Source organism: Lynx canadensis, chromosome A2 (genome assembly GCF_007474595.2).
Source record: "Lynx canadensis isolate LIC74 chromosome A2, mLynCan4.pri.v2, whole genome shotgun sequence".
NCBI classification, from domain to species: domain Eukaryota; kingdom Metazoa; phylum Chordata; class Mammalia; order Carnivora; family Felidae; genus Lynx; species Lynx canadensis.
In genome coordinates this window covers 25,160,895-25,186,438 of record NC_044304.2, presented here as the reverse complement: position 1 = coordinate 25,186,438, position 25,544 = coordinate 25,160,895, and the positions used below count along the sequence as shown (strand labels likewise).

Below are 25,544 nucleotides of genomic sequence, written 5' to 3'. Positions count from 1 at the left end.
ATATCAAAGAGTTATCATCTTTTAATATATGAAAAACTCTTACCATTAAGAAACAACAACCAAAAAAATACCCTAATTAAAAAAAAATGGGCTAAGGACATGCTATGGTCTGAATGTGTGTGTCCCACCAAAATTCATATGTTGCAATCCTAATACCCCTTGTGATGGTATTAGGAGGTGGGAGCCCTTAGGAGGTGATTAGGTCATGAGGGCGGAGCCCTCATGAATGGGATTAGTTTCTTATAAAAGGTCCTGGAGAGTTCCCTAGCCCCTTCTGCCATGTGAAGATAAGGAGAAATCTGCCACCTGGAAGAGAGCCCTCACCCAACCATGCCAGTGCCCTGATCTCAGACTTCCAGCCTCCAGAACTGTGAGGAATAACTTTCTGTTGTTTATCAGCTACCCAGTCTGTGGTATTTTGTTAGACCAGCCTGAACAGACTAAGACAGACATAAGCCATCATTTCACAATAGAAAGAGCACGTATTGGCTGAAAAACATGAAGAAATAAATGCCCAACTTTACTTGAAGGAATGCAAAAAGAAACAATGAGATTCTTTCATCTAGTATGAGCCAAGCACTGTTTTTGGATGCTAGGGAATGAACAAAAAGACAAAAATTCTAGAGATAGGAAACAGATAATAGAAAACAAACATAATAAACAGATATATAACGTAATAAGGCAAAAGGTAGTAAATGAGAGAGGTTGACATTTTGTTTCTTCCTCTCAGTGAGTTTATCCCTCTCTGAAATTACCTTGTTCATCACTGATATCTAGCACCTAGAATGGTGTCTAGCACATAGTAAGTGCTGTATAAAATTTGTTGAATAAATATATAAGAAAATGTTTCCCTGATAGTTTTAGAGAAATTCTTTCCTACCTTTCATTTTCATCTACCATCCATGTATAAAATGGTATTATGTAAGTCCAGATAAAGTCAACTCAAACAGTAAAGATATTGGAATGTCCTTGTTGATAAAGAAGAAATTGGGGATTAGAGTTGCTTCAGTGTATGCTGTAGGAGCATTGCAATTTGTGCACTAGGGCACTAATCTGTGGGGTTAAGATTTCAGGATCTCCACCTCCTGCACTGATGAGCCAGCTTACCTGGCTCACCGCTTCCTTTTTCCATTTTTATCACCAGTTAACATATGAGGTAATTTACTGACTTATAATTACTGTTACAAATATTGTTTGCTCCCCACCCCAACCCCACCCCATACCACTGTGAGCTTCATGAGGGCAAGGATCCTGTTCTTTCTGGTACTGAGTAGATGCTCAACCAATAGTGGAATGAACGGATGGATGGATGAATGTCTCGAGAGAAAGGAATCTGTGAAGATCTTGAATTCTCTCTCTTCATCCAAGTCTTCCTCAGGGTAAGGTCACAGTCTACATTCCAAGACGCTAGAGGCAAAACCTCCATGAGGCATTAAATGTTTACTAGTTTGTTCATTCTTACAATGGCTTTACACCTGTATTTATAAACCCATCCTTCTGTGTGCCTGTTGATGTTTTTTATGTGAATCCTTTGTTCATTCTAGAAGTTGCTTAAAGAGGAATTTAGTTCAATATTTGTACCTCATGATAGGATAAAATCAGATGAAGCTGAGCTCCATCCTGTAGAGTCCATTTCCTCTATGAGTGGAGACTACTTTTCCTCTTCCCTGAAGAATTGTCTCGTAGTTGTTTAAATCCTGGATAAAGTTGAACTCTTAAATTTATCCTCAAGAAGGTACTGGAAAAAGAGGGGCCGCAGAGTACAAGGACTAAAAATATTGCACTATCTGAGGGTGTGCTTACTTCACAATCTTCCCAATTAGCAGCTGCATTTCTCTTTTAATTTCAAGTTTTCTTAGGAGGATGAAATGAAAATATTCTGTTCTTGGTTATTTTTCACAAATCTTATTGTCTTCGTGAAGACTTCCCAGCCCCTCAAAAAATCAACACAGGGAAATTCTTCTTTAAGAAAATACAGTGAATCATGCTCTGTTCTTTGAAACAACCCTGCTGGGAAGAGAAATTCTTCCTTTTAGTTTGAACAGTCATGCTTTTAAGTTACTTGCAGGTGGTTACATATGATCTTCACATAAACTTGTATCTGTCTCATTTAAAAGAAAAGATGACAGAATGGAATTAGCTCATTAATTATTTAAAATACTTGGTGCAACTGTTCCTTATGAATTAATCCAGGCACTTGGAAGACAATTACACTCAGTGTTAATAACATTGCCAACCTTTTCCGGTATGCTGCACTCCAAATACTATTGTGTTTTCATTGACAACATTCACTATTACATATGCATATGAAAAACAGGCATTTTCATTGGAATTACCGTAATAGCATTAAGAGATTATTATTTTTTCCAATTTCCTTGGAAGAAAATTCACTTAAATTAGATTATTTATTACTTGACTGCTCTCCTATCTTGCCTGTGTGTTTAGGTAACTGGAGTCCATGAAAGTATAAACTTCAGAATAAAAGGCATGATTTTATACATTAATGATTTCAAATAAAAGAGGAGTGCTAGTTTGTGCATCACTTCTTTCGAGAAAGTTAAGTCTGTGTTCTGCTTAGGAGAGATAACACTTTTTGTCCCTGTAGGTGGCCCCCCTGGTGTAGCCATTAGTTGCTAATTACTTGCAAACAAATAAACAATTAACTCCTCAAGCTGCTGGCTGGGAGAGTGTTCATTGACATGCTAAAACTTTCTAAGACAGGATTTTAATTAGTGACGTTCTAAATCCAGCCCCCTTGTCAGCGGAGCCAGGAGGTGAACCACAGGAAGATCCCAGCCCTGTACACATGGGGCAGAGCCAGCCAAGAAGCAAGGAGAGGCCAGAGCCGCTGTTCTGTGCAGCCCACTCGAGGATGTCTCCCAGCCTGCAGGAAGGGGCTCGGCACGGGGAAAGCAAACCCTCGCCCTGCTCCTTTTCAATTGAGAGCATTTTGGGATTGGACCAGAAGAAAGACTGTGTTCCATCAATGAAACCCCACAGGCCCTGGGCAGACACCTGCGGCTCCTCAGGTACACCACAAGTTAATTTTTTAAATTCTTTGTTATTTCGTCTGCAGTGTTTATTTTGGCCTTTATTTCATATTACGTAGAGTTAGAGAAAAACTGCAGTTTCATCCAATTACATAACTGAAGTATCTAGGACTTTCAGTGCCTCCAGCTGAGTTCTATAGGAAATGAAAAGAGAATTGGCCTTAGATCCAAGGGAGTATAAAGTTCGTTCACAGGAAATGCCAAGAACCTGCATTTATTTCAAAAGATCTCTTGTATTTGACACATCAGATATTCTATTTTTTCACTGAAAAAATACATGACATTCAGAGATCAAAATGTTCTCTAGCAGCAAGGCAGGATCTCCATCTTTGTTTGCTTTTTGGTTTTTGGTTGATGAGAGGTCAGTTCTCTTGTGAAACCCAGAGGAATTTCCCCAGGAAAATTAAAGACAAGTTCCTGAAATTCCTTCTTATAGAACTTTGTGGAATACAGGTTTGGACATCTAAGATGGAGTTTATTTTTCTGCTTTTAGGGAAAGATATTAACCTATGTGTACATATCCCGAGCCTTCCTAACGGGATCTCATTCCCTTATACTGTGGATCGTCCAGTGCCAGAAGAAAGATTTTTGAAATATGAAAATTACTTTTCACCCTCAGAAAGACTGTCTTTGAAAAGAGAACTGAGTTGGTATAGAGGACGAAGACCAAGAACCGCTTTTACTCAAAACCAGGTGGGAAGTTTTTTCAAGCAGTAATGATAATACAAAGGTTTTAACTAACGCCCTGTTGGGCAAAAGCCCAATCACTTTGGGATCTCAGTTTAGAAAGAAGCCTTGTTAATGAAACAATAGACTCTATGGAGGTGGGTTTGTTTTTTTTTTTTGACAGTTTCTGGATAGTCATTTAAAAAATGTAAAAGGCATATATAGATTAATTGCCCAAGATGTAAATACAATTATTTTGCTATACGAATTAAAGCCCATTTTATAATGACATACGAAATATCAACATTTTATGTAACTATTACCTTATTCATAGATTGAAGTGTTGGAAAATGTCTTTAGAGTAAACTGCTATCCTGGCATTGATATCAGAGAAGACTTAGCTCGAAAACTGAATCTAGAGGAAGACAGAATCCAGGTAATTTTCAAACTTAGCTGTTACCTGTGATGATGGAAATGTTAAGAATAGTAAAATAATGTTCCTGAGATCTACTTTATTTTTCCTTAATTTTAGATCTGGTTCCAAAATCGGCGTGCAAAGCTGAAAAGGTCCCATAGAGAATCACAGTTTCTAATGGCGAAAAAAAATTTCAACACGAACCTCCTGGAGTAGACGGAAAACTGACCACGTGAGATTATTTTACAATTGCAGAACCCGAGGAATCAATGGAGATATCAAATTTTAAAAATGTGATCTTTTCTGCATTTAATCTGAGTGTTGTCATTTTTCTTCCGAAAATATATTGTAAATATTCACTATTAAGACATGGTACCTATTATACATGGGCGCTTTTAGTTACAATAAAGGCCTTTCCTATATATTTTAATAAACATTTTCAGAAAAAGCCAGCTATTTTTTAAGTGAGCAAATTTAATCTAAGAAAGTAGTTCGCTAAAATCAGCAAGCTCATGACTAAGTGACTCCACAAGCTGGATTCTATTTACAGAATAATTCAAGTAAAATAATCTGGAGAATGGCACAAAGATATGCTCTGTTTCAATTAGTTTTCTTCAAGTGCATTTTGAAACATGATTATTAGCTCCTCTTAATTTCTGACATAAAGCAGTGAAACTTTCTCACCACGTATCAATACAAATCCTTCTAGCATGCCAGTTTCAAGCTGTTTTTTTTTTAAGCAAAATCATTATGCCAAAGTAGAGATAGAAAGACATCAGTTGTCATATTCATACCCTTGATATTATATTGCAAAAAGGATTGAGCTGCAAATACATGCAAATTTTAAAATATTTTCCTAGCTATTTAATGTTGTGTTTTACTTTCATTCATTAAAGGAATAATGATCATTGGGCTAATATCTATTTCTAGTTTAGTGGTTTCCAAACAACTGTATATTTTGTTGTTAAAAGTAATACGTTGACTGATGAGGTAACTGATCTGCCTTTTGTATGTGCTGTGACATAATCGCTAGAAAAAATCAGGGCACTTTTTTGGGACAAAAACTATGTATTTTCCTTGCACTTGCCATTATACCTATCAACTAAAGATGGGAAGGAATAGGTAAGATGCATCACAAAAAAGAAGTCCTACCACTGGAAGTCTGGGTGTTTGTTTTCTAGTTAATTAGTGGAAGGCCAGAGTGCGTATGCTCTTTGAAATGTTTACTTGAGGACTTTGACTTGGTCTCCTGGAAACTATATTTCAGCTGTCCTCATTGAGTTGAATTCTCCCCTCCCTTTTCTTTCCTGCTCCTCTGTTCTCTTCTTTCCTAGCAATGACCACAGTAGAAGATTCTTGTTGAATTATTGAATCTATACCTACTATATACATTTTTGTTTGTTTAATTGCATGAGAAAGATGAAAAGGAGTGTGCATATTATCACTGAGGAAAAGGAGTGTGACTCAGATTTTAGAGCTTTTAAAAGATCATTTAGGGAGAGCACATTGGGGATAGAGAGCTCTGTGTCCCAACAACTAGTCAGCAATAGATGGTCTTATTCTGTTCCACTATTGCTGAGATGGAGAGGGAGGAAGAACAGAAGGGCAGCCACTGGAAAACCAGAGGCATTACATGTTTTCCAAGGAAGTCTACTGTCAGACTGGGCCATTTTTCCCAATATAAGGAGCTGCTTTCACTAATACAAAATGTGAAGCACTATTTATGAAATATATCAGTAAGAATTCATCCACTGGGAGCTTTCTTTGCTCTTCATTAGGTTTCTGTGAAGTTATATTAAGTTGAGGACTGGAAGTCAACTGGAGTGCGTTGGAGAGGAAAGTGTCACGTGATGGGTAGGCTTCTCAAACAGTCTTTTATTTTTATCCCAAACATCATATTTACATATTGTAAACAATTCAAGTAATGTAGAAATAGAAGAAAATCTCTCTCAAGCCTCATCCTTCCCAGATAATCATCATTAAACATTGTTATGTATCTTTTTCTACACGAAGGCAGGTACATATGTATACATAGATATACACACACATTTCTATTTGTTACTTTTTTAAAATATTTTTTAAAAAATGTTTATTCTCATGAGAGAGGGAGAGAGATAGTGTGTGTGCACAAGCCGGCGAGGGGCAGAGAGAGAGGAAGACCGGATCCAACCAGACTCCACTCTGTCCACAAAGAGCCCGGTGTGGGGATGTGGGCTCGAACCCATGAATTATGAGATCATGACCTGAAGTCGGTCGCTTAACCAACTGAGCCACCCAGGTGCCCCTCTATTTGTTATTTTTTTAAATGTCATCACACTTAACATTCTGTGCATCTTTCTGACATCTTGCCATGTCAGACATCTAGCTCTATCCCTTTCCTAATGTTTGCTTAGTTTAGAAGAGGATTTCAGCCCTGCATATTACAAGCTATTTTACAATATTAACACTTAAGTATTTTTAAAGTAGTACTTTTCACAAATTGATATTTCAGAGAGTAATCATAGTTTATCTAGAACTTACCTGAAATTAAACCTAACTGTGAAGAGTGGGAAATTTCTATATAAAGTGCTAGACTTTGAAAAAAATGAAACAATATCACAAACATTGATTAATAACTAATAATGCACTTAAATTTATTTTTTAGTTATAAAACCTGGTCATACCTATAAAAAGTCTAGTGAGGAAAGAAACAATAACTCTAGAATATCATTATCTCAGAATTCTCTAGTGACCATAATATAACCTATTTACGTGGGTCTAAAATTCAATTTTATCTATCATTGAGATAAGTTGTGTTTACAACTGAAGGTACATACTTATAACTGAAATCATTTATAATAGAAACTATGCATCTATAAAAAATAACATTTGGAAGTCAGAAAAAATTTAAATAATACTAGAATTTGTAATATTAAAGAAGTAACTATGAATATAATATGCACGTTCTTTCAGATATTTCACATATTTTCAGATACTAATAACATAATATCCTTAAATGTTTTGAAGTGAGTCTGTAATATATTAAAATATTCAAAGAAGCAAAATAATATACAAGATTATAAGTGAATTTCCCCCAAAATCATTTCCAAAGATAAAGGCTGATTGATCTTACTAGAGGAAATAATGAGTTAGTAACTTTTTTTTTTTAAAGCAATTATAACTTTGGAGTGAATATAATGATATTCAGGGAAAAAGCTGGACTTTAACTTTGAGGAAAAATCAAGCAAGGTGGAAATGGAAATGAAAACCCAAGATAGAATTGTCTTTCCCTCAAAACACACAGGCTCTAATCCACAGCTTATCTCTGCTCCTGGTAATTCCAAGCCTTTTTCTCCATTAATACCCAGGACAAGGTGAACAGTAGTAACAAATCAAACTAATGCAGTCAGGCTAATACCTAGAGCGTCTCTATTATCTGACGGCTGCCTAAATAAGGTTATTTGGTCTCCTATAATGGCATTTGTCTCTTGTGAAGCCAGCCAGACAAAGCCCATCGCTAGAGAGTGCTGTTGGAAACAATGGCTGTGTGTGCCGGTGGTCAACTTTTGAGTTAATCAGTGTTAATAGCTGCTTTCACTCCCTGCATCTTATCACACATCACACGAATCGCATGAATCCCCCATTACCAAACCCAGCACACAGCATCAACCTGGGCCTTGTTTTTACTTCTTTCAAAAGCAGGGAGCTGAGTCCATTTACTTGATGAGGAACAGAAATCAAAGTATGACATGGTGACCTGCCCTCTCCATCTCGCTGAGCCCCATGGGACTGAAAGCCCTTCCGTGTGCCTTTGGCTGCATGTAAAGCTCATTTTATTTGTTTATTTATTTATTTATTTTTAACTTTATTTACTGTGAGAGAAAGAGAGAGCATGAGCTGGGGAGGAGCAGAGAGAGGGAGAGAGAGAAAATCCCAAGCAAGCTCCAAACTGTCAGCACTGTTAGCGCAGAGCCCAACACAGGGCTCGAACTCACAAATTGCAAGATCACGACCTGAGGCAAAATCAAGAGTCGATAGATGCTTAACTGACTGAGCCACCCAGGCGTCCCTAAAGCTCATTTGAAGTGTTCTGTCTCCTGCTGGGGCAGCAACCCACAGTGGCCAAGCAGCCAAGGCAGCTTTTGATGGCTCTGACCAGTCCACATCTCATTAGACTCACGCCTTCCCATTTTCCTCTCTCTTGTTTTCTTATTCCCACCCTTTTCCTTTTCCCCTGCTGATGCCTTAGGAAGCTTGTTGATGTCGACAGGAATTACTGGGTCCCACAACCGAACCCCAGCCCAAAAAGTTTATTGCTTACCTTCTGTCTAGTAAAGAGTTAACATTTAGGAGCTTCATGTCTGGTCTCTTCTTCCAGGCATCCTTGGATAGTCTAGTGGGCATCTCCTTTATTTAGCATTTTATGACTGGAAGTTCATATGATGAAGTAAATGATGCCACAGTTTATGTCCTATTTACCACATTACAAGCTTGCAAAGAACCATACACCTATTGTATCTGGTGTTGGTCAAGAAATTGCCGGGGCGCCTGGGTGGCGCAGTCGGTTAAGCGTCCGACTTCAGCCAGGTCACGATCTCGCGGTCCGTGAGTTCGAGCCCCGCGTCGGGCTCTGGGCTGATGGCTCAGAGCCTGGAGCCTGTTTCCGGTTCTGTGTCTCCCTCTCTCTCTGCCCCTCCCCCATTCATGCTCTGTCTCTCTCTGTCCCAAAAATAAATAAACGTTGAAAAAAAAAAAAAGAAATTGCCTAACAGTGGTTTTACAGGACACAGCCCCTATTTGATGGTGTATTGAGCCACCAATACTACTCTTCCTTGAGCTCTCTATTTCAGTCAAGTCAGTCAATCAAAAAGTACTCATTGGAGGCAGCCTAGCAATGTAGAGTCTGGTCACCCGGGTTCAAACCCCAATAGGTATTTGACTTTGGGTCAGTTCTTTAATCTCTTTGAGCCTCGATTTTGTCATCTATAAAATGGGGATAAAATGGGACCTATTTCATAGAATCATTGGGGGAATTAAATGAGATAATGGATAAGGCTTAGACTAATTCCTGGCAAATACAAAATGATCAGGAAATGTTCACTTATAATAATGTGCTAGGGAATATAGAAGAAGTAAGGAAAGTTGTCTAGAACAGTGTTGTTATGTCTGGAACAATATGTGGCACATAGCGGGTTCTCAATCAGCAGTCTTGGAACAAATAAAAACAGTTCTTGGTCTCTAGGGGCTCACTATATGATGGAGAGAAAATACTGGTTAACAGTTATTCAACAACAATTTGTTCAGTATCTGCCACGAGCCCATCACTATGTGAGACTATGGGGATGGAATGGTGAACAAGTAAAACAAGGTTTCTGCTGTTTTGGGACTTACTATACCCAGTGCCTAGCAAAGTCATGGCAAATATTTGGCATACAATATCTGGTGAATGAATGAATGAATGAATGAATGAAACAGTAAGATAATAACACATGGAAGCATATAATTAAGGTCTAAATTAATGTTTGTAGATTTGTAGATGGTCAGGACTACTATAAGCTATAGGAGGGGATGGATCAGACATATGTAAAGACCAACTCTCAACTCGTTGCCTCTACATGAATAGGTCTGTGAAAAGACTAAAGCTTAATGTGGGCAGGAGCTGGGTGTTGGGAGGACGGTGTTCCAGGTGAGGAAACAATACGTAAGAAGACTCGGAAGCTGGACAGCAAGAATGGTGGCCTCTCTACAGCGATGGGTGACTGTTGGCATGGCCAACTTTGTGGGCACAATGCACCCCCTGTAGTTACACAGGACCCTGTGTTCAGAACGGCCCCATACTTGGTTTGATGCTCTGCTGCTGCCATTTTGAAAATCTTAGTAATTTTTGCCCCAATAGTCCTACAATTTTAATTTGCACTGAACCCCCCAAATTATGCAGCCAGACCTGCCCATTAGGGGTGGATACAGGTTATGGAGAACCTTTGAAAAAGGCCAAGGAAGTAAAACGATGTGGCGGGAAATGGCGAACCATGTTTGTTTACTAAACTAGGGTTGCACCATGGTTTAGGAAGACAGAAACAGGATGCGGGGTGAAGTTAAAGGCCAGATTGAGGGGACCCACCTACCTATAGTTGCAATACGTATTTTTGAAGTTGTTGACCTTTACCTTACCTGGGTAAAGGTAGGGGTGGTGGAGATGGAAAGGTGGAGATTATAGAGAGAGAAGGGAAATTTGGGAGGCTTTAGCTACTATGTGGGAAAAGGAGAAGGCAGTGAATTTAAAGTACTGCAAGCTTTGGGACATTTGAAAATTACTAAATATGCAAGAACTGGATCATGTTTGGCCCTGTAACTTGCACACTCAGGAGGTAGGGGACTTTACTTACCTACTTCTATTTCTTTTACTTCTGATACTGTCATGAGAAAAGGTTTTCTTAGCAATTTGCAAGTGAATCCCTGCAAATAATAATTTTACAAGTAATGATCATCCTTATGAGTAATAACAGTAACCATGCTAACAGAATTTTCCGATGATCTCTACTTTGCCACATGCTAGTTTGTTCTAGACTTCAAATAGGGTCCCAAAGCTTTAAAACATTTGAAAATCACTATTACTACGAAAAGTACATTAGAGAAAAGTGTTAGAACTATGTTAAAAAGGCAGAGAATTCCTAAAAAAATTAAATGGGATCCAAAACAATTATTTGCATGTGTGTGTGTTAGCTGTATTAGGCATAGAAATTGAAATTTAGGACAAATTTTACCTTTTTGACGTATTCTCTCAAAAATTCAAACCATGCTCAGGAAAATAAATAACAAGCTTTTAAGTACCTTCAAAGATGTCATTGTTTCTTTGCACTGTTACTACAAAAATGAAAATCTTTTACTTATTTGCTTGTTTTACCTCATCCTGACTGAGTTTAATCATTTTTAGAAATACTTTTGCTAATTTTGCAGATGAAAAGTGATTTCTCATTGTTATTTCAACTTGATTTTTTGAGATTCAACTTTTGGCATGTTACCTGATAACTTTATCTTCTCATTTGGTCAATCCTACTTCACCTATTACTTTCTTGGCAGTCTGTGGTATGTTGAGTCACTGTTCAGTTTTTCATGCCCTCTGTATTTTTTTTTTTTTGAAAGGGAGAGAGAGTGCAAGAGAGGGCAGACAGAGGATCTGAAGCGGGCTCTGCTCTGACAGCAGGGAGACCGATGCCGGGCTCAAACTCAATGAACCATGAGATCATGACCTGAGCCGAAGTCAGATGCTCAACTGAGTGAGCCACCCAAGTGCCCCATGCCCTCCGTATTTTAAAATCATACATCCATGCCCTTTGGCCTGTGGCTTTGCAGCACCACCCATTATTGAGGGCAGAGTACATCTGCCATCTCCGCTGCTGTTGGGTTTGGTCATGTGATCTCCTTTAGCCAATAGAATGTGGACAGAAGTGATGCAGTACCAGTTCCAGGAAGAGGCCTCAAGAGACCTTCCCCTTATCTACTTGCTCTTCTGCTATTGCCGGGAGAAGCACACACTCTGAGTACCTACTGCCCCTTTAGGTTAGCCTCCAAATTGAGAAACACGAAGCAGACCTCAACCTAACCTGCAGCCTGCAGCCAAGGCAAGCCCAGCCAAACCTGCCTATATTCTTCCAAATCCCAGGCCTGTGAGAGAGTTTCCAACCACTGAGTTTGAGGGGTTATAAAAACAGCACTGTTGTAAGCAATATAGTCTTACAGTTTTTCTTACTGATTTGTGTCAGTTCCTTATACAGTAAACATTTGATTACCATAGTTTGACTCATAATTTCTTAACATTTACCTTTTAATCTTATGATTTTTACATACATGATTTGAAATATTTTTATTTTTTCAATGTTTATTTTTGAGAGATAGAGAGAGCAGGGGAGGGAGGCAGAGGATCCAAAGCAGGCTCTGTGCTGATAGCAGAGAGTCTGACGCAGGGCTTGAACTCATGAGCCGTGAGAACATGCCTAAGCTGAAGCTGGTCACTTAATGGACTGAGCTATCTGGGTGCCCCTAAATTGAAATATTTTTAGACAAATCTCAATCTTATCCTTTACTGTTATTTCCCTCTGCTTTATCTGACACCTTGCCATTCCTGTGATTACCCATTGTGTTTCTAGTATCTTAATAGGTTATTTCTATGATCTACAGATCTTTATGACATTTTTTAGCCTATCAGTATCCTTTTGCATAACAAACAATGAAGTGAATGAGCCTCCTCACCAAAGTCATAAAGATAATAGATGATACTATTAATAAAAACAATAATTAATATCACCATTTATTAGCTGCCTACCACGAGCTACTCAATATGGTACTTCACATAAATTATCTGATTCAATTTTCACAACAGCTCTGCAGGTTGGATATAGCCAACCCACTTTAAAGATAAGAAAACCTGGGGGCCTAGGTGGCTCAGTCGGTTAAGTGGCCGACTTCAGCTCGGGTCATGATCTCGCGGTCTGTGAGTTCAAGCCCCACATCGGGCTCTGTGCTGGCAGCTCAGAGCCTGGAGCCTGCCTCCGATTCTGTATCTCCCTCTGTCTCTGCCCCTTCCCTGCTTGCTCTCTGGCTCTCGCTCTCTCAAAAATAATAAACGTTAAAAAAAAATTTTTTTTAAAAAGATAAGAAAACCTAACCTCAGATATTTTTATTATGATGACTTATTATCCCCACTTTATAGATGAGTAAATTGTGGGATACAGAAAGACTAAATAATTTGGTCAGGGCCACACAGCTAGGAAGTGGCTTAGGTATGATTCAGACTAAGTTCTGCCCAACTCTACAGTTGCCTCTTCCCACTAAACCTTCCAGAAGACATAGTTAACAGCTCTAACGGCAATATATTAAAAAGTACACTGGGGTGCCTGGGTGGCTCAGTTGGTTGAGAGTCTGACTTCAGCTCAGGTCATGATCTCACACTTCACAGGTTCACGCCCCCTGTCAGGTTCTGTGCTGACAGCTCAAAAACTGTAGCCTGCTTTTGATTCTGTGTCTCCCTCTCTCTCTGCCCCTTCCCTACTCATGCTCTCTCTCTCTCTCTCTCTCTCTCTCTCTCTCTCTCAAAAATAAACATTAAAAAAAATTTTTAAGTTAAAAAGAAGTACACTGAAGTCTTGTTTTTTTCTTTTCTTTTTTTGGAGGTAGGGGAGGTAGGGGGGCTGAGTGTTTGATAGTTAAAGTAATCAGCATCTATTAAGTTCCCAGAATTCCTTAGAAATAACATATTCTCTAAATATAAGTGGTATTTTGGCTAGAGATATGTACATTCTTGTTTATATAAATATTAAAACTTACAATTAAGATTTAACAAAATCCCTAGATTTAAGTCTGTTACCCTAAAATAGCAATCAGAAATTTATAGAAGAAACCCAGATGTACTCACTCATCTAGAAGATGCCATTATTACACTTACAATAATTTTTATTTACATAATACATGCTTATAGACTTTTAAAAATAATAGCATGTTGAGTAAAAAGAAGCAAATTACAGAATATGCATATTACAGCATCATTTATGTAAAAAACAAAAGTAAACTAAAATGACCCTAAGAGTGCTTATATGCAGGGACAAGGTCTATAAGGATATATAATAAATTTATAATAAACTGTTGAAGCTGTAACAAGTGGTTACTGTGGCATTAAGAGGTAGTCCAAAGGGGATTTTTACTTTTTACTCTTTATGTGGTATCTGTTATAGAAGAGAGGTTAAGAGTAGGGACTCTGGGCTGCCTGGGTGGCTCAGTCAGTTAGGCATCTGACTTGATTTCGCCTGAGGTCATGATGTCATGAATGTGAGATCCAGTTCTACGCTGACTGTGCGGGGCGTGCTTGCAATTCTCCCTCTATCTCTGCCCCTCCCCTACTCTCTGTCTCTCTCAAATAAATAAACATTAAAAAAAAAAAAAAGAGTAGGGGCTGTAAAGGCAGACTGGGTTAAAATCACAGGAAAGAGAAAGCCCAGAAAATGCAAATCAAAACCACAATGAAATACCACCACACGACCACTAGGATAGATATAATTTTTTATAAAGACAGATAGTAGCAAATATTGACAAGGATGTAGAGAAATGGAAACCCTCAAACATTGCTGTGGAAATGTAAAATGGTGCAATCACATTGGATAGCATTTGTCAGATCTTCAAAAAATTAAACATAAAATTACCGTATTACTCAGAAATTCTACTCTTAGATATACACTCAAACTGAAAACATGTCCATACAAAAACTTGTACATGAATATTTACAGGAACATTATTCATAAGAGTGCAAAGGTGGAAACACCTCAATTAACATTAACTAATGAATTGAAGAAAATGCGGTATAGCCATATAAGGGACTATTATTCAGCCATAAAAAAGAATGAAGTATTGATATATTCTACCATATATTCTACAATGGATAGACTTTGAAAAAAGCATGATAAGTGAAAGGAGCCAAATACAAAAGCCTCTTTTTATATGATTCCAACTCTATGAAATGTCCACAATAAGCAAAACCATAGAGAAAGAAAGTAGATTAGTGGTTACTAGGGGCTGGGAGCAGAGTTGGACAATGATGCTAATGATAATGGGGTTTTTAGGGGGTGATAAAAATGTTCTGGAATTAGATATGGTACTGGTTTCACAATCTTGTGAATGTACTAAAAACCACTGAATTGTATACTTTTTATTCGTTTAAAAAAAATTTTTTTTTAACGTTTATTTATTTTTGAGACAGAGAGAGACAGAGCATGAACGGGGGAGGGTCAGAGAGAGGGAGACACAGAATCTGAAACAGGCTCCAGGCTCTGAGCTGTCAGCACAGACCCTGACGCGGGGCTCCAACTCACAAACTGTGAGATCATGACCTGAGCTGAAGTTGGACGCTCAGGTCAACTGAACCACCCAGGTACGCCTGTATACTTAAAAAAACCCCATTCATTTATTTATTTTGAAAGAGAGACAGCATGCATGTGTGCGCGTAAGTGGGGGAAGAGCAGAGAGAGGGAGGGAGGGAGAGAATCCCAAGAGGGCTCCATGCTGTCAATGTAGAGCCCAATTTGGGGCTTCATCTCACAAACCCATGAGATCATGACCTGAGCTGAAATCAAGAGTCGGATGCTTAACCAACTGAGCCACCCAGACTCCCTGAATTGTACACTTTAAAAAAATTGATTTTATGGTATGTGAATTACATCTCAAAATTTTTTTTCAATAGGGAAAGTCCACTTTAAATGTGAAGAGTCTTGGTACATCAAAGTACTGATTACAGGGAAGGGACTAAAATGTGTGCATGAAAAGCCTTTGGAAAGGCAATGCTTTTGGGGGAGAAAAGAGTAAAAAGGAAGAGAGAGGAGACTGTACGGTAAAAGCGGGAAAGGAGCAGAAGGGAGAAACCTAGGGATTCTGCAGGACAAAAGAAAAACAAGAACATCTATGTTAATTATGTTAATTTCCTCATTTCTGTACCTGTATTGTGGTTATATAGGAAACATACCTGTCTGAAGGAAATACACACTAAGTGTTTGAGGTGAGTAGGGCTAGAAGTTGGTAACTTACTCTCAAATGATTCAGGAAAAAATATTTTTTGTACTATACTTGCAACTTTTGTAAGTTTCATATTGTTTAAATATGAAAAGAATCTTCAACCTGGAAATTTTTAAACCTATTAACTCTTGGGTACAGAGGGGGAGACAAACCAAAATTATCGAATCTCTGGAGACTGATAATAAAACTGTATAACAGAGTCAATTAAATAAATGTATATATAAAGTAGGGATGAGAGGAAAATCCATACCCCAACCATATATATCATTAAAAATGAGAGAGTGGTAAAAAGATTCCAAGCTCAAGACATCAGAAAATAATTACAGAATAAACAAACAACAACAAAGTACAGAAATGGAAACCACAAAGATTAGATAAAATCAGAAATTAGTGGATAGAGAATAGAGAAATAGTATGTTTGAACAAGTCAAAATCGTGATTTGTTTTTGGAAAAAGTTAACAAAATAGATAAGCTACTTGCTAACTTAATCAGGCAAAAGAAGGAAAACACAAATATGCAAAATAAGAAATGACAAGGGGAAATAGTAAGAGTAATTTAAGTAGAAGAAAAATTTTAAATCATAAGAGACTATTTGGTAGACCTTTAAGCAAATACATTTTAAAAACCTAGACAGGGGCACCTGGGTGGCTCAGTCAGTTAAGCGTCTGGCTCTTGGTTCAGCCCAGGTCATGATCTCACAGTTCGTGGGTTCGAGCCCTACATCAGGCTCTGTGCTGACAGAGTGGAGCCTGCTTGGGATTCTCTCTCTCTCTCTCTCTCTCTCTCTCTCTCTCTCTCTCTCTTTCTGCCCCTCCCCTGCTCTCTCACTCTCTCTCTGTCTCTCAAAATAAATATATAAACTTAAAAAAAAAACAACTAGACAAAGTGGTGAATTAAAAACAAAAGAACCCCAAAAAACAAAAAACAGGGGCACCTGGCTGACTTCATGGGTAGAACACTCGACTCTTGATCTTGGGGCTGTGAGTTCAAACCCCACGTTGGGTGTAGAGATTACTTAAAAATAAAACCTTTTGAAAAAACCAAAAAACATAAAACAAAAAATCAGAGTTTACCAAATTTGATTCCTTTAAAGATAGAAATCTTAAATATACCAATTTCTGTGGAAGAAATAGAACATTATTTCACAAAAGAGAACCAGCTCCAGATAGTTTCACAGGGGAATTCTACTAAACCTTCAAACACCACATAGTCCCAATGCTACATAAATTATTGTAGAATGTAGCAAATGCACAACATTGATACCCAAATCAAATGAAGTTGACTTTTAAAAGATAATAAAAAAAGAAAAGGAAAGAAAATAACAAACTATGATTGCTTATGACTATTGATACAAAAATATTGAATAAAACATTAGCAGACAGGATACAACACCATGTTAAGAGAATAATATACCATTGGCACCTGGGTGGCTCAGTCAGTTAAGCATCCGACTATGGCTCAGGTCATGATCTCACGGTTCACGAGTCCCAGCCCTGCATTGGGCTGTCTGCTGTCAGTACAGAGCCTGCTTTGGATCCTCTGTCTCCCTTTCTCTGCCCCTCTCTTTCTCTCTCTCTCTCTCAAAAATAAGTAAACATTAAGAAAAATAATATATCATGACCAAGTAGGATTTCATTCCAGGAATGCAGATTGGTTCAATCTTAGGACATCTAATAAAATATCATATTAATAGATCTTGAAAGAAAAATCATATGATTACCTCCATAGATCCTAAAGAAGCCTTTGTCAAAATTTGACATCTATTAAAAAAATGCAAGAAAATAGAAATTGATGGATATTTTCTTTTTCTTTTCATCTTTTTCTTCTTTTTTTTAATGGATAGTTTCTTAACATATTTTATTTCTCTGGGAAACACTAGGGACATTTCCATAAAGATAATGAACAAAGCAAGAGTATCTCTATCTGCACTATCAAAAATACAAAGTTCTTTTTTTTTTAATGCTTATTTATCCATCCTGAGAGAGACAGAGAGAGAGAGAGAGAGAGCATGCACACACGGTAGGGGCAGAGAGAGGACAGAAAGAGAATTCCAAGCAGGCTCCATGCTGTCAGCACAGAGCTCAATGTGGGCTTCTATCTTACAAACCATAAGATCATGATCTGAGCCAAAATCAAGAGTCAGACACTTAACTGACTGAGCCACCCAGGCACTCCTTCAGCAAATTTATTTATGGAGCTAGCAAGTTAATGCCAAAGTTCATAGGGAAAAATAAAAATGAACAATAGCAAGGGAAACACCTAAAGAGAAAAATCTACAACAGCTCAATCAGACCTTAAGACATTCTACAAAAACTAAGTTAAAAAGCATACGGGGCACCTAGCTGGCTCAGTTGATGGAGTGTGTGGCTCTTCATCTTGGGGTTATGAGTTTGAGCCCCACACTGGGTACAGAGATTACTTAAAAAATAAAATCTTTAAAAAATAAAAATATAAAGTATCATACTAGCACATGAATAGATAAATAGATTTGTGGAACAGGATAGAAAATTCAGATACAGACCCAAAGACATATAGAAATTTAGTAAGTAAAATCATGGGGGTAAAGTTCGACTTTCAAATAAATAGTCCTGGGAAAACAGGATAGCCATTTAGAAAAAAATTAAATTAGATTTATGTCTCATACCTTACACAAAAGGATTAGAAAGTTAAATCTTAAATAGGAGACCACACAAATATTAGAAGAAAACACCAACATGACAGTCTATATGGAAAACCCAAAAGATTCCACCAAAAAACTGCTAGAACTGATTTCATGAATTCAGCAAAGTTGCAGGATATGAAATCAATGCACAGAAATTGGTTGCATTCCTATATACCAACAATGAAGCGACAGAAAGAGAAATTAAGGAATCGATCCCATTTACAGTTGCACCAAAAACTATAAAATACCTAGGAATAAATCTAACCAAAGAGGTGAAAAATCTATACACTGAAAACTATAGAAAGCTTATGAAAGAAATTGAAGAAGACACAAAAAAATGGAAAAATATTCCATGCTCCTGGATAGGAAGAACAAATATTGTTAAAATGTCGATACTACCTAAAACAATCTACATATTCAATGCAATCCCTATCAAAGTAACACCAGCATTCTTCACAGAGCTAGAACAAATAATCCTAAAATTTGTATGGAACCAGAAAAGACCCCAAATAGCCAAAGCGATCTTGAAAAAGCAAACCAAAGCAGGAGGCATCACAATCCCAGACTTCAAGCTATACTACAAAGCTGTAATCATCAAGACAATATGGTACCAGCACAAGAACAGACACTCAGATCAATGGAACAGAATAGAGAACCCAGAAATGGACACACAAATGTATGGCCAACTAATCTCTGACAAAGCAGGAAAGACTATCCAATGGAATAAAGACAGTCTCTTCAGCAAGTGGTGCTGGGAAAACTGGACAGTGACATGCAGAAGAATGAACTTCGACCACTTTCTTACACCATACAAAAATAAACTCAAAATGGATGAAAGACCTCAATGTAAGACAAGAAGCCATCAAAATCCTTGAGGAGAAAGGAGGCAAAAACCTCTTTGATCTTGCCCATAGCAACTTCTTACTCAATACGTCTCCAGAGGCAAGGGAAACAAAAGCAAAAATGAACTACTGGGATCTCATCAAAATAAAAACCTTCAGCACAGTGAAGGAAACAATCAGCAAAACTAAAAGGCAACCAACAGAATGGGAGAAGATATTTGCAAATGACATATCAGATAAAAGGTTAGTATCCAAAATCTATAAAGAATTTATCAAACTCAACATCCAAAAAACAAATAATCCAGTGAAGAAATGGGCGAAAGACATGAATAGACACTTCTCCAAGGAAGACATTCAGATGGCCAACTGACACATGAAAAAATGCTCAACATCACTCATCATCGGGGAAATACAAATCAAAACCACAATGAGATACCACCTCACACCTGTCAGAATGGCTAACATTAACAACTCAGGCAACAACAGATGTTGGCAAGGATGCAGAGAAAGAGGATCTCTTTTGCATTGCTGGTGGCAATGCAAGTTGGTGCAGCCACTCTGGAAAACAGTATGGAGGTTCCTCAAAAAACTAAAAATAGAACTACCCTACGACCTGATAAAAAATTATCAGGACACCTAGGCATTTGTCCATGGGATACAGGTGTGTTGTTTCAAAGGGACACATGCACCCCCATGTTTATAGCAGCACTATCAACAATAGCCAAAGTATGGAAAGAGCCCAAATGTCCATCGATGGTTGCATGGATAAAGAAGATGTGGTATATATATATACAATGGAGTATTACTCGGCAATCAAAAAGAATGAAATCTTGCCATTTGCAACTACGTGGATGGAACTAGAGGGTATTATGCTAAGTGAAATTAGTCAGAGAAAGACAAAAATCACATGACTTCACTCATATGAGGACTTTAAGAGACATGGGGCGCCTGGGTGGCGCAGTCGGTTAAGCGTCCGACTTCAGCCAGGTCACGATCTCGCGGTCCGTGAGTTCGAGCCCCGCGTCAGGCTCTGGGCTGATGGCTCAGAGCCTGGAGCCTGTTTCCAATTCTGTGTCTCCCTCTCTCTCTGCCCCTCCCCCGTTCATGCTCTGTCTCTCTCTGTCCCAAAAATAAATAAACTTTGAAAAAAAAAAAAATTTAAAAAAGAGACAAAACAGATGAACATAAGGGAAGGGAAACAAAAATAATATAAAAACAGGGAGGGGGACAAAACAGAAGAGACTCATAAATATGGAGAACAAATGGAGGGTTAAGGGGAGGGGTTGTGGGAGGGGGGATGGGCTAAATGGGTAAGAGGCGCTAAGGAATCTACTCCTGAAATCATTGTTGCACTATATGCTAACTAATTTGGATGTAAATTTAAAAAAATAAAAAATTAAATTAAAAAAAGACAGCAGTGAATTTCTTTATAATCTGTACATAAGGAAAGAAAAGTTTTCTAACTGATTCAAAAACCAGATTTAATAAAGGAAAAGACTGATAAGTCTAATTGTAGAAAAATAAAAACTTTTTTCATGGTTAAAAATATAAGCAAAGTTTGGGGCGCCTGGGTGGCGCAGTCGGTTAAGCGTCCGACTTCAGCCAGGTCACGATCTCGCGGTCCGTGAGTTCAAGCCCCGCGTCGGGCTCTGGGCTGATGGCTCAGAGCCTGGAGCCTATTTCCGATTCTGTGTCTCCCTCTCTCTCTGCCCCTCCCCCGTTCATGCTCTGTCTCTCTCTGTCCCAAAAATAAATAAACGTTGAAAAAAAAATTTTTTTTTAAAATAAAAATAAAAATATAAGCAAAGTAAAAGTAAAAGCTAGTTTTTCATCTTTTACTGCATATAATATTTTCTGCATATATAACAGGTAAATAGCTAATAACCCTTAAATATTTGAAGATAAAGAAGACCAAAAATCCAGTAGAAAAATGAGCAAAAGATATGAACAAGAAATTAAAGACATTTTAATATGGACTTTGTTTAAAGATACCAAAAAATGTCAAATTCACTTATTATAAGAGAAATGCAAATTAAAATCACACCAAGAACCCTTCAGTTCCAATTAAGATGGGTTAAACCCATTCTATTCTGTCTTCACTCTCAGAGCAAAGATAATCCTTCACTCTGACCAGAGGAACCACAGTTTGAACCATAGTTCAAAGAGCATAGAGGGAATCTCCATTTCCTTTTCTTTCCTCCCCCCTCCCTCTCTTTTCTTTCTTCTTTCTTTCTTTCTTTCTTTCTTTCTCTCTCTCTCTCTCTCTCTCTCTCTCTCTCTCTCTTTCTTTCTTTCTTTGTCTGAATTCACAACCCTGAGATCAAGACCTGAGCTGAGATTAAAGTTGGAAGCTTAACTGACTGAACCACCCAGGCACCTCATCCATTTCTTTTATTTAAATCTCCTGATCTTCCCACCGCTTGGCTGCAGAAGCAGTTATAGTCATAGGAAGTGCATAGCAAAGGGGAGACTAAAGCCCTGGCTGGCCAGAGGACTAGAAAGGGGAACCCCTGTGAACTAGAGGAGAGGAGTGATCACAGAGACAAGGCTTCAGAAGGTAATCTTACAAAGTTATGAACAAATTCCTGGACTTCTCCTGTGCTGAGCATGCATCAAAATCTTTGAGAACTAAACAGGATAGGTAACTGTCAACGTATCAGCTGGCCTGTGGGTGGCACACATGCAGGATAGATCTAAGGGCACCACAAAGGCAATGAAAATTAAATTGACATTGGAAATGCAGCCCACAGAACACAGATCGGGGGTGCCCGGGTGGCTCAGTCAGTTAAGCACCCAATTTAACTCAGGTCATGATCTCAGGGTTTGTGAGTTCCGTCCCCACATTGGGCTCTCTGCTCTCAGTGCAAAGCCTGCTTCGAATTCTGTCTCCCTATCTCTCTACCCCTCCCCTGCTGGCACACTCACACTTTCTGTCTCTCTCTCTCTCAAAAATAAACATTAAGAAAAATAATAATAAGAAGAAGGCAGATCAGAACTTGCAATCCGTACCTAACCAGGTCAATTGCCTGCTTAAAAAAAATTATCAGGACACCTAGATGGCTCAGTCGGTTAAGCGTCTGACTCCTGGGTTCTGCTCAAGTCATAATCTCGCTGTGTCGTGAGTTCAGCCCTGAATCGGGTTCTGCACTGGCAGTGCGGAGCCTGTTTGGCATATGCTCTCTTTCCCTCTGTCTCTCTGCCCCTCCCCCACTCACGCTATCTCTGTGTCTCTTAAAACAAATACATAAACTTAAAAAAAAATTGTCCATAGGGATTAAACAAGACTTAGAGTATCAGGGGTTCCTGGGTGGCTCAGTTGGTTGGGCGTCCAACTTCAGCTCAGGCCATGGTCTCGCGGTTTGTGAGTTCCAGCCCCGCGTCAGGCTCTGTGCTGACAGCTCAGAGCCTGGAGCCTGCTTCAGATTTTGTGTCTCCACCTCTCTCTGCCCCTCCCATACTCATGCTTTGTCTCTCTCTGTCTCTCAATAATAAATAAACATTAAAAAAATTTTAAAAAAAGACTTAGAGTATCATAACATAATATACAAATGGCCAGGATGCAATCCAAAATTACTTGACATACAAAGAATCACAAAAGTCTGACGTATTATCATGGGAAAAGAAACAGATACCATCCCCAAGATGACTCAAATACTGGAAATATCTAAAAAACTTTTTCCCCCTTTTTAAAAAGATTGAGATATAATTAATATATAACAGTATATTTGTTTCAGGTACACAACATAATGATTCAATAGTTGTATATTTGTGAAATGATCACCACAGTAAGTCTAGTTAATATCCATTACCATATATGGCTACAAATTATTTTCTTCTCATGATAATAACTTAATATTTACTCTCTTAGCAACTTTCAGATATACAACAAAGTTTTATTAACTATAGTCATCATGCTGTACATTACTTGCTAATACCAAGACATATTTATTTTACAACTGGAAGTTTGTACCTTTTCACCATCTTCACCCATTTTGCCCACTTCCTACTCCTTGCCTCTGGCAACCACCAATCTGTTTTCTGTTTCTATGAGTTCAGTTTTTTTTTCCTTAAAGAGTCCACATATAAGTGAGACCATTTGGTATTTGTCTTTCTCTGACTTATTTCACTTGCATAATGCCTTCAAGGGCATTCTATGTTGTTGCAAATGGCAAGATTTCCATCTTTTTATGACTGAATAATATTCCATTGTATATATATTCTGCATTTTCTTTGTCCATTTATCCATTGACAGACACTTAAGTTGCTTCCATGTTTTGGCTATTATAAATAATGTTACAATGAACATAAGAGTGCGTGTATCTTTTAGAGTTAGTGCTATCATTTCCTTTGGTCAAATACTCAGAAGCAGAATTGCTGGATCATATGATAGTTCTATATTTATTTTTATTTTGAAAAAGAGAGAGAGTGGAGGAGGGGCAGAGGGAGAGGGAGAGAGAGAATCTCAAGGAGGCTCCATACCCAGTGTGGAGCCCAACACAGGGCTCGAACTCATGAGATCATGACCCGAGTCCAAATCAAGACTTGGACACTTAACTGGCTGAGCCAACCAGGCGCCCTTATTTTTAATTTTTGAGGAATCCCCATACTGTTTTCCCTAGTGGCTACACCAATTTACATTCCCACCAACAGTGGACAAGGGTTTCCTTTTTTCCACATTCTCGCCAACACTTTTTATTTTTTATCTTTTTGATATTAGCCATTCTACCATGTGTGAGGTGATAATCTCATTATGCTTTTGATTTGCATTTTCCTGATGGCTAGTGATGGTGAGTACCTGTTCATGTACCTGCTGGCCATCTGTATGTCTTTGAAAAAATGTTTATTTAGCTCCTCTGCCCATTTATTTAAAGATTTTATTTATTTATTCTTTTGAGTAATCTGGTGGGACTTGAATTTACAACCCCAAGATCAAGAGTCAGATGCTTCACAGACTTGAGCCAGCCAGGTGCCCACCTCTGCTCATTTTTTAATCAGACTGTTTGTTTTTTGTTACTGAGTTGTACAAGTTCTTTATGTATTTTGGGTATTAACCCTCTTTAAATATATAATTTGCAAATATTTTCTCCCATTCAATAAATTGCCTTTACATTTTGTTGGTGGTTTCCTTTTGCTGGTGCAGAAGCTTTTGGTGTGATATAGTGTTCCACTTGTTCATTTTTTGTTTTTCTTGCCTTTTTTGGTGTCAAGTCCAAAAAATCATCACCAAGACCGATGTCAAGGAGCTTACCACCTATATTTTCTTCTAGGGAGTTCGATGGTTTCAGTTTCTTATAAAGTTAAACATATGTTTACCAAATAACTTAGCAATCCCACTTCTAGGCATTAATCTCTAAAACTGTACACAGATATTTATAGAAGTTTTGCTTATAATCAGAAAAAACTGCAAACAATCCAAATGTCTTTCATTAGGTCAATGGATAAGCACACAGAGGTGCATCGGTACAGAGGGACACTGATGGGCAGTACCAAGAAGTGAACTATTGATGCACAGAGCAGTGTGGGTGACTCTCAAAGATACTATGCTAGATGAAAAAAGTAAGTCTCAAAAGGTTACATACTGTATAATTCCATTCATATGACACTGGACAAGTCACATGAGGAATGGAGAACAGATCAGTGGTGACTAGGGTTTATAGGTGAAGAGAGTGTCTGACTAAAAAGGGGTCCCATGAGTAAATTTGGGGGAGTCATGGAGTGGATTGGGAGTTCCATATCTTCACTGTGGTTACAAGAATCTAGGGCGCCTGGGTGGCTCAGTCGGTTAAGTGTCCGACTTCGGCTCAGGTCATGATCTCGCAGCCTGTGAGTTCAAGCCCCGCATCAGGCTCTGTGCTGACAGCTCAGAGCCTGCAGCCTGTTTCAGATTCTGTGTGTGTCTCTCTCTCTGACCCTCCCCCATTCATACTCTGTCTCTCTCTGTCTCAAAAATAAACATTAAAAAAAAAAAGAATCTATACATATGTTAAAAGTGATAGAACTGCATACCAAAATGTTTTCATCATGTAGAAATTTTTTGGTGGGGCATCTGGCTGGCTCTGGCTGGCTCATGTGACTCCTCATCTTGGGGTCATGAGCTCAAGCCCCACACTGGGTGTAGACATTACTTAAATAAATAAATATGAAAAAAACTACACTGAGATACTGTGTCTTTCCTATTAGAGAAGCACTAACTTGAAAGTTTGACAAAGCATTCTGCTGGCAAGACTGTGGAGAAATAGGCACTTTCACTGGGGTAGGTATGCAAATTACTATAACTCATTTAAGGAGAAATCTGACAATGTGTAAAGAATGACATATGGGGTGCCTGGGTGGCTCAGTTGGTTAAGTGTCTGACTCTTGATTTTGGCTCAGG

General features: G+C 38.3%; 1 protein-coding gene and 1 long non-coding RNA gene across 4 annotated transcripts in view; one reads left to right on the top strand and one right to left on the bottom strand.

Annotated features, from left to right (window-relative positions):
* Positions 1–499: 499 nt before the first annotated feature.
* LOC115508399 overlaps positions 500–25,544 on the bottom strand; it is a 46,747-nt gene continuing 21,702 nt past the window's right edge. Inside the window, exons 3-4 of one of the 3 annotated variants that reach the window (XR_003966993.1) lie at positions 10,497–10,566; positions 500–2,101 (exon numbers count right to left, since the gene is read on the bottom strand). This is a non-coding gene — a long non-coding RNA (uncharacterized LOC115508399). Of the gene's footprint in view, positions 2,102–4,039; positions 4,132–10,496; positions 10,567–25,544 lie in introns of all 3 variants that reach the window. The other 2 variants (XR_003966992.1, XR_003966990.1) reach the window with 2 other exon arrangements.
* On the top strand, positions 2,873–4,347 carry HESX1 (HESX homeobox 1). Its single transcript, XM_030307064.1, has 4 exons — positions 2,873–3,029; positions 3,544–3,743; positions 4,051–4,152; positions 4,249–4,347. Exons 1-4 carry the CDS (start codon positions 2,873–2,875, stop codon positions 4,345–4,347), a joined length of 558 nt encoding a protein of 185 aa, XP_030162924.1.

Excerpts from the sequence above, each read along its gene's own strand:
- HESX1 (XM_030307064.1), top strand. The coding sequence starts at position 2,873 with ATGTCTCCCAGCCTGCAGGAAGGGGCTCGGCACGGGGAAAGCAAACCC. Across the intron at positions 3,030-3,543 it reads AGACACCTGCGGCTCCTCAG|GGAAAGATATTAACCTATGT; the intron begins GTACACCACAAG and ends TTCTGCTTTTAG. Across the intron at positions 3,744-4,050 it reads CCGCTTTTACTCAAAACCAG|ATTGAAGTGTTGGAAAATGT; the intron begins GTGGGAAGTTTT and ends CCTTATTCATAG.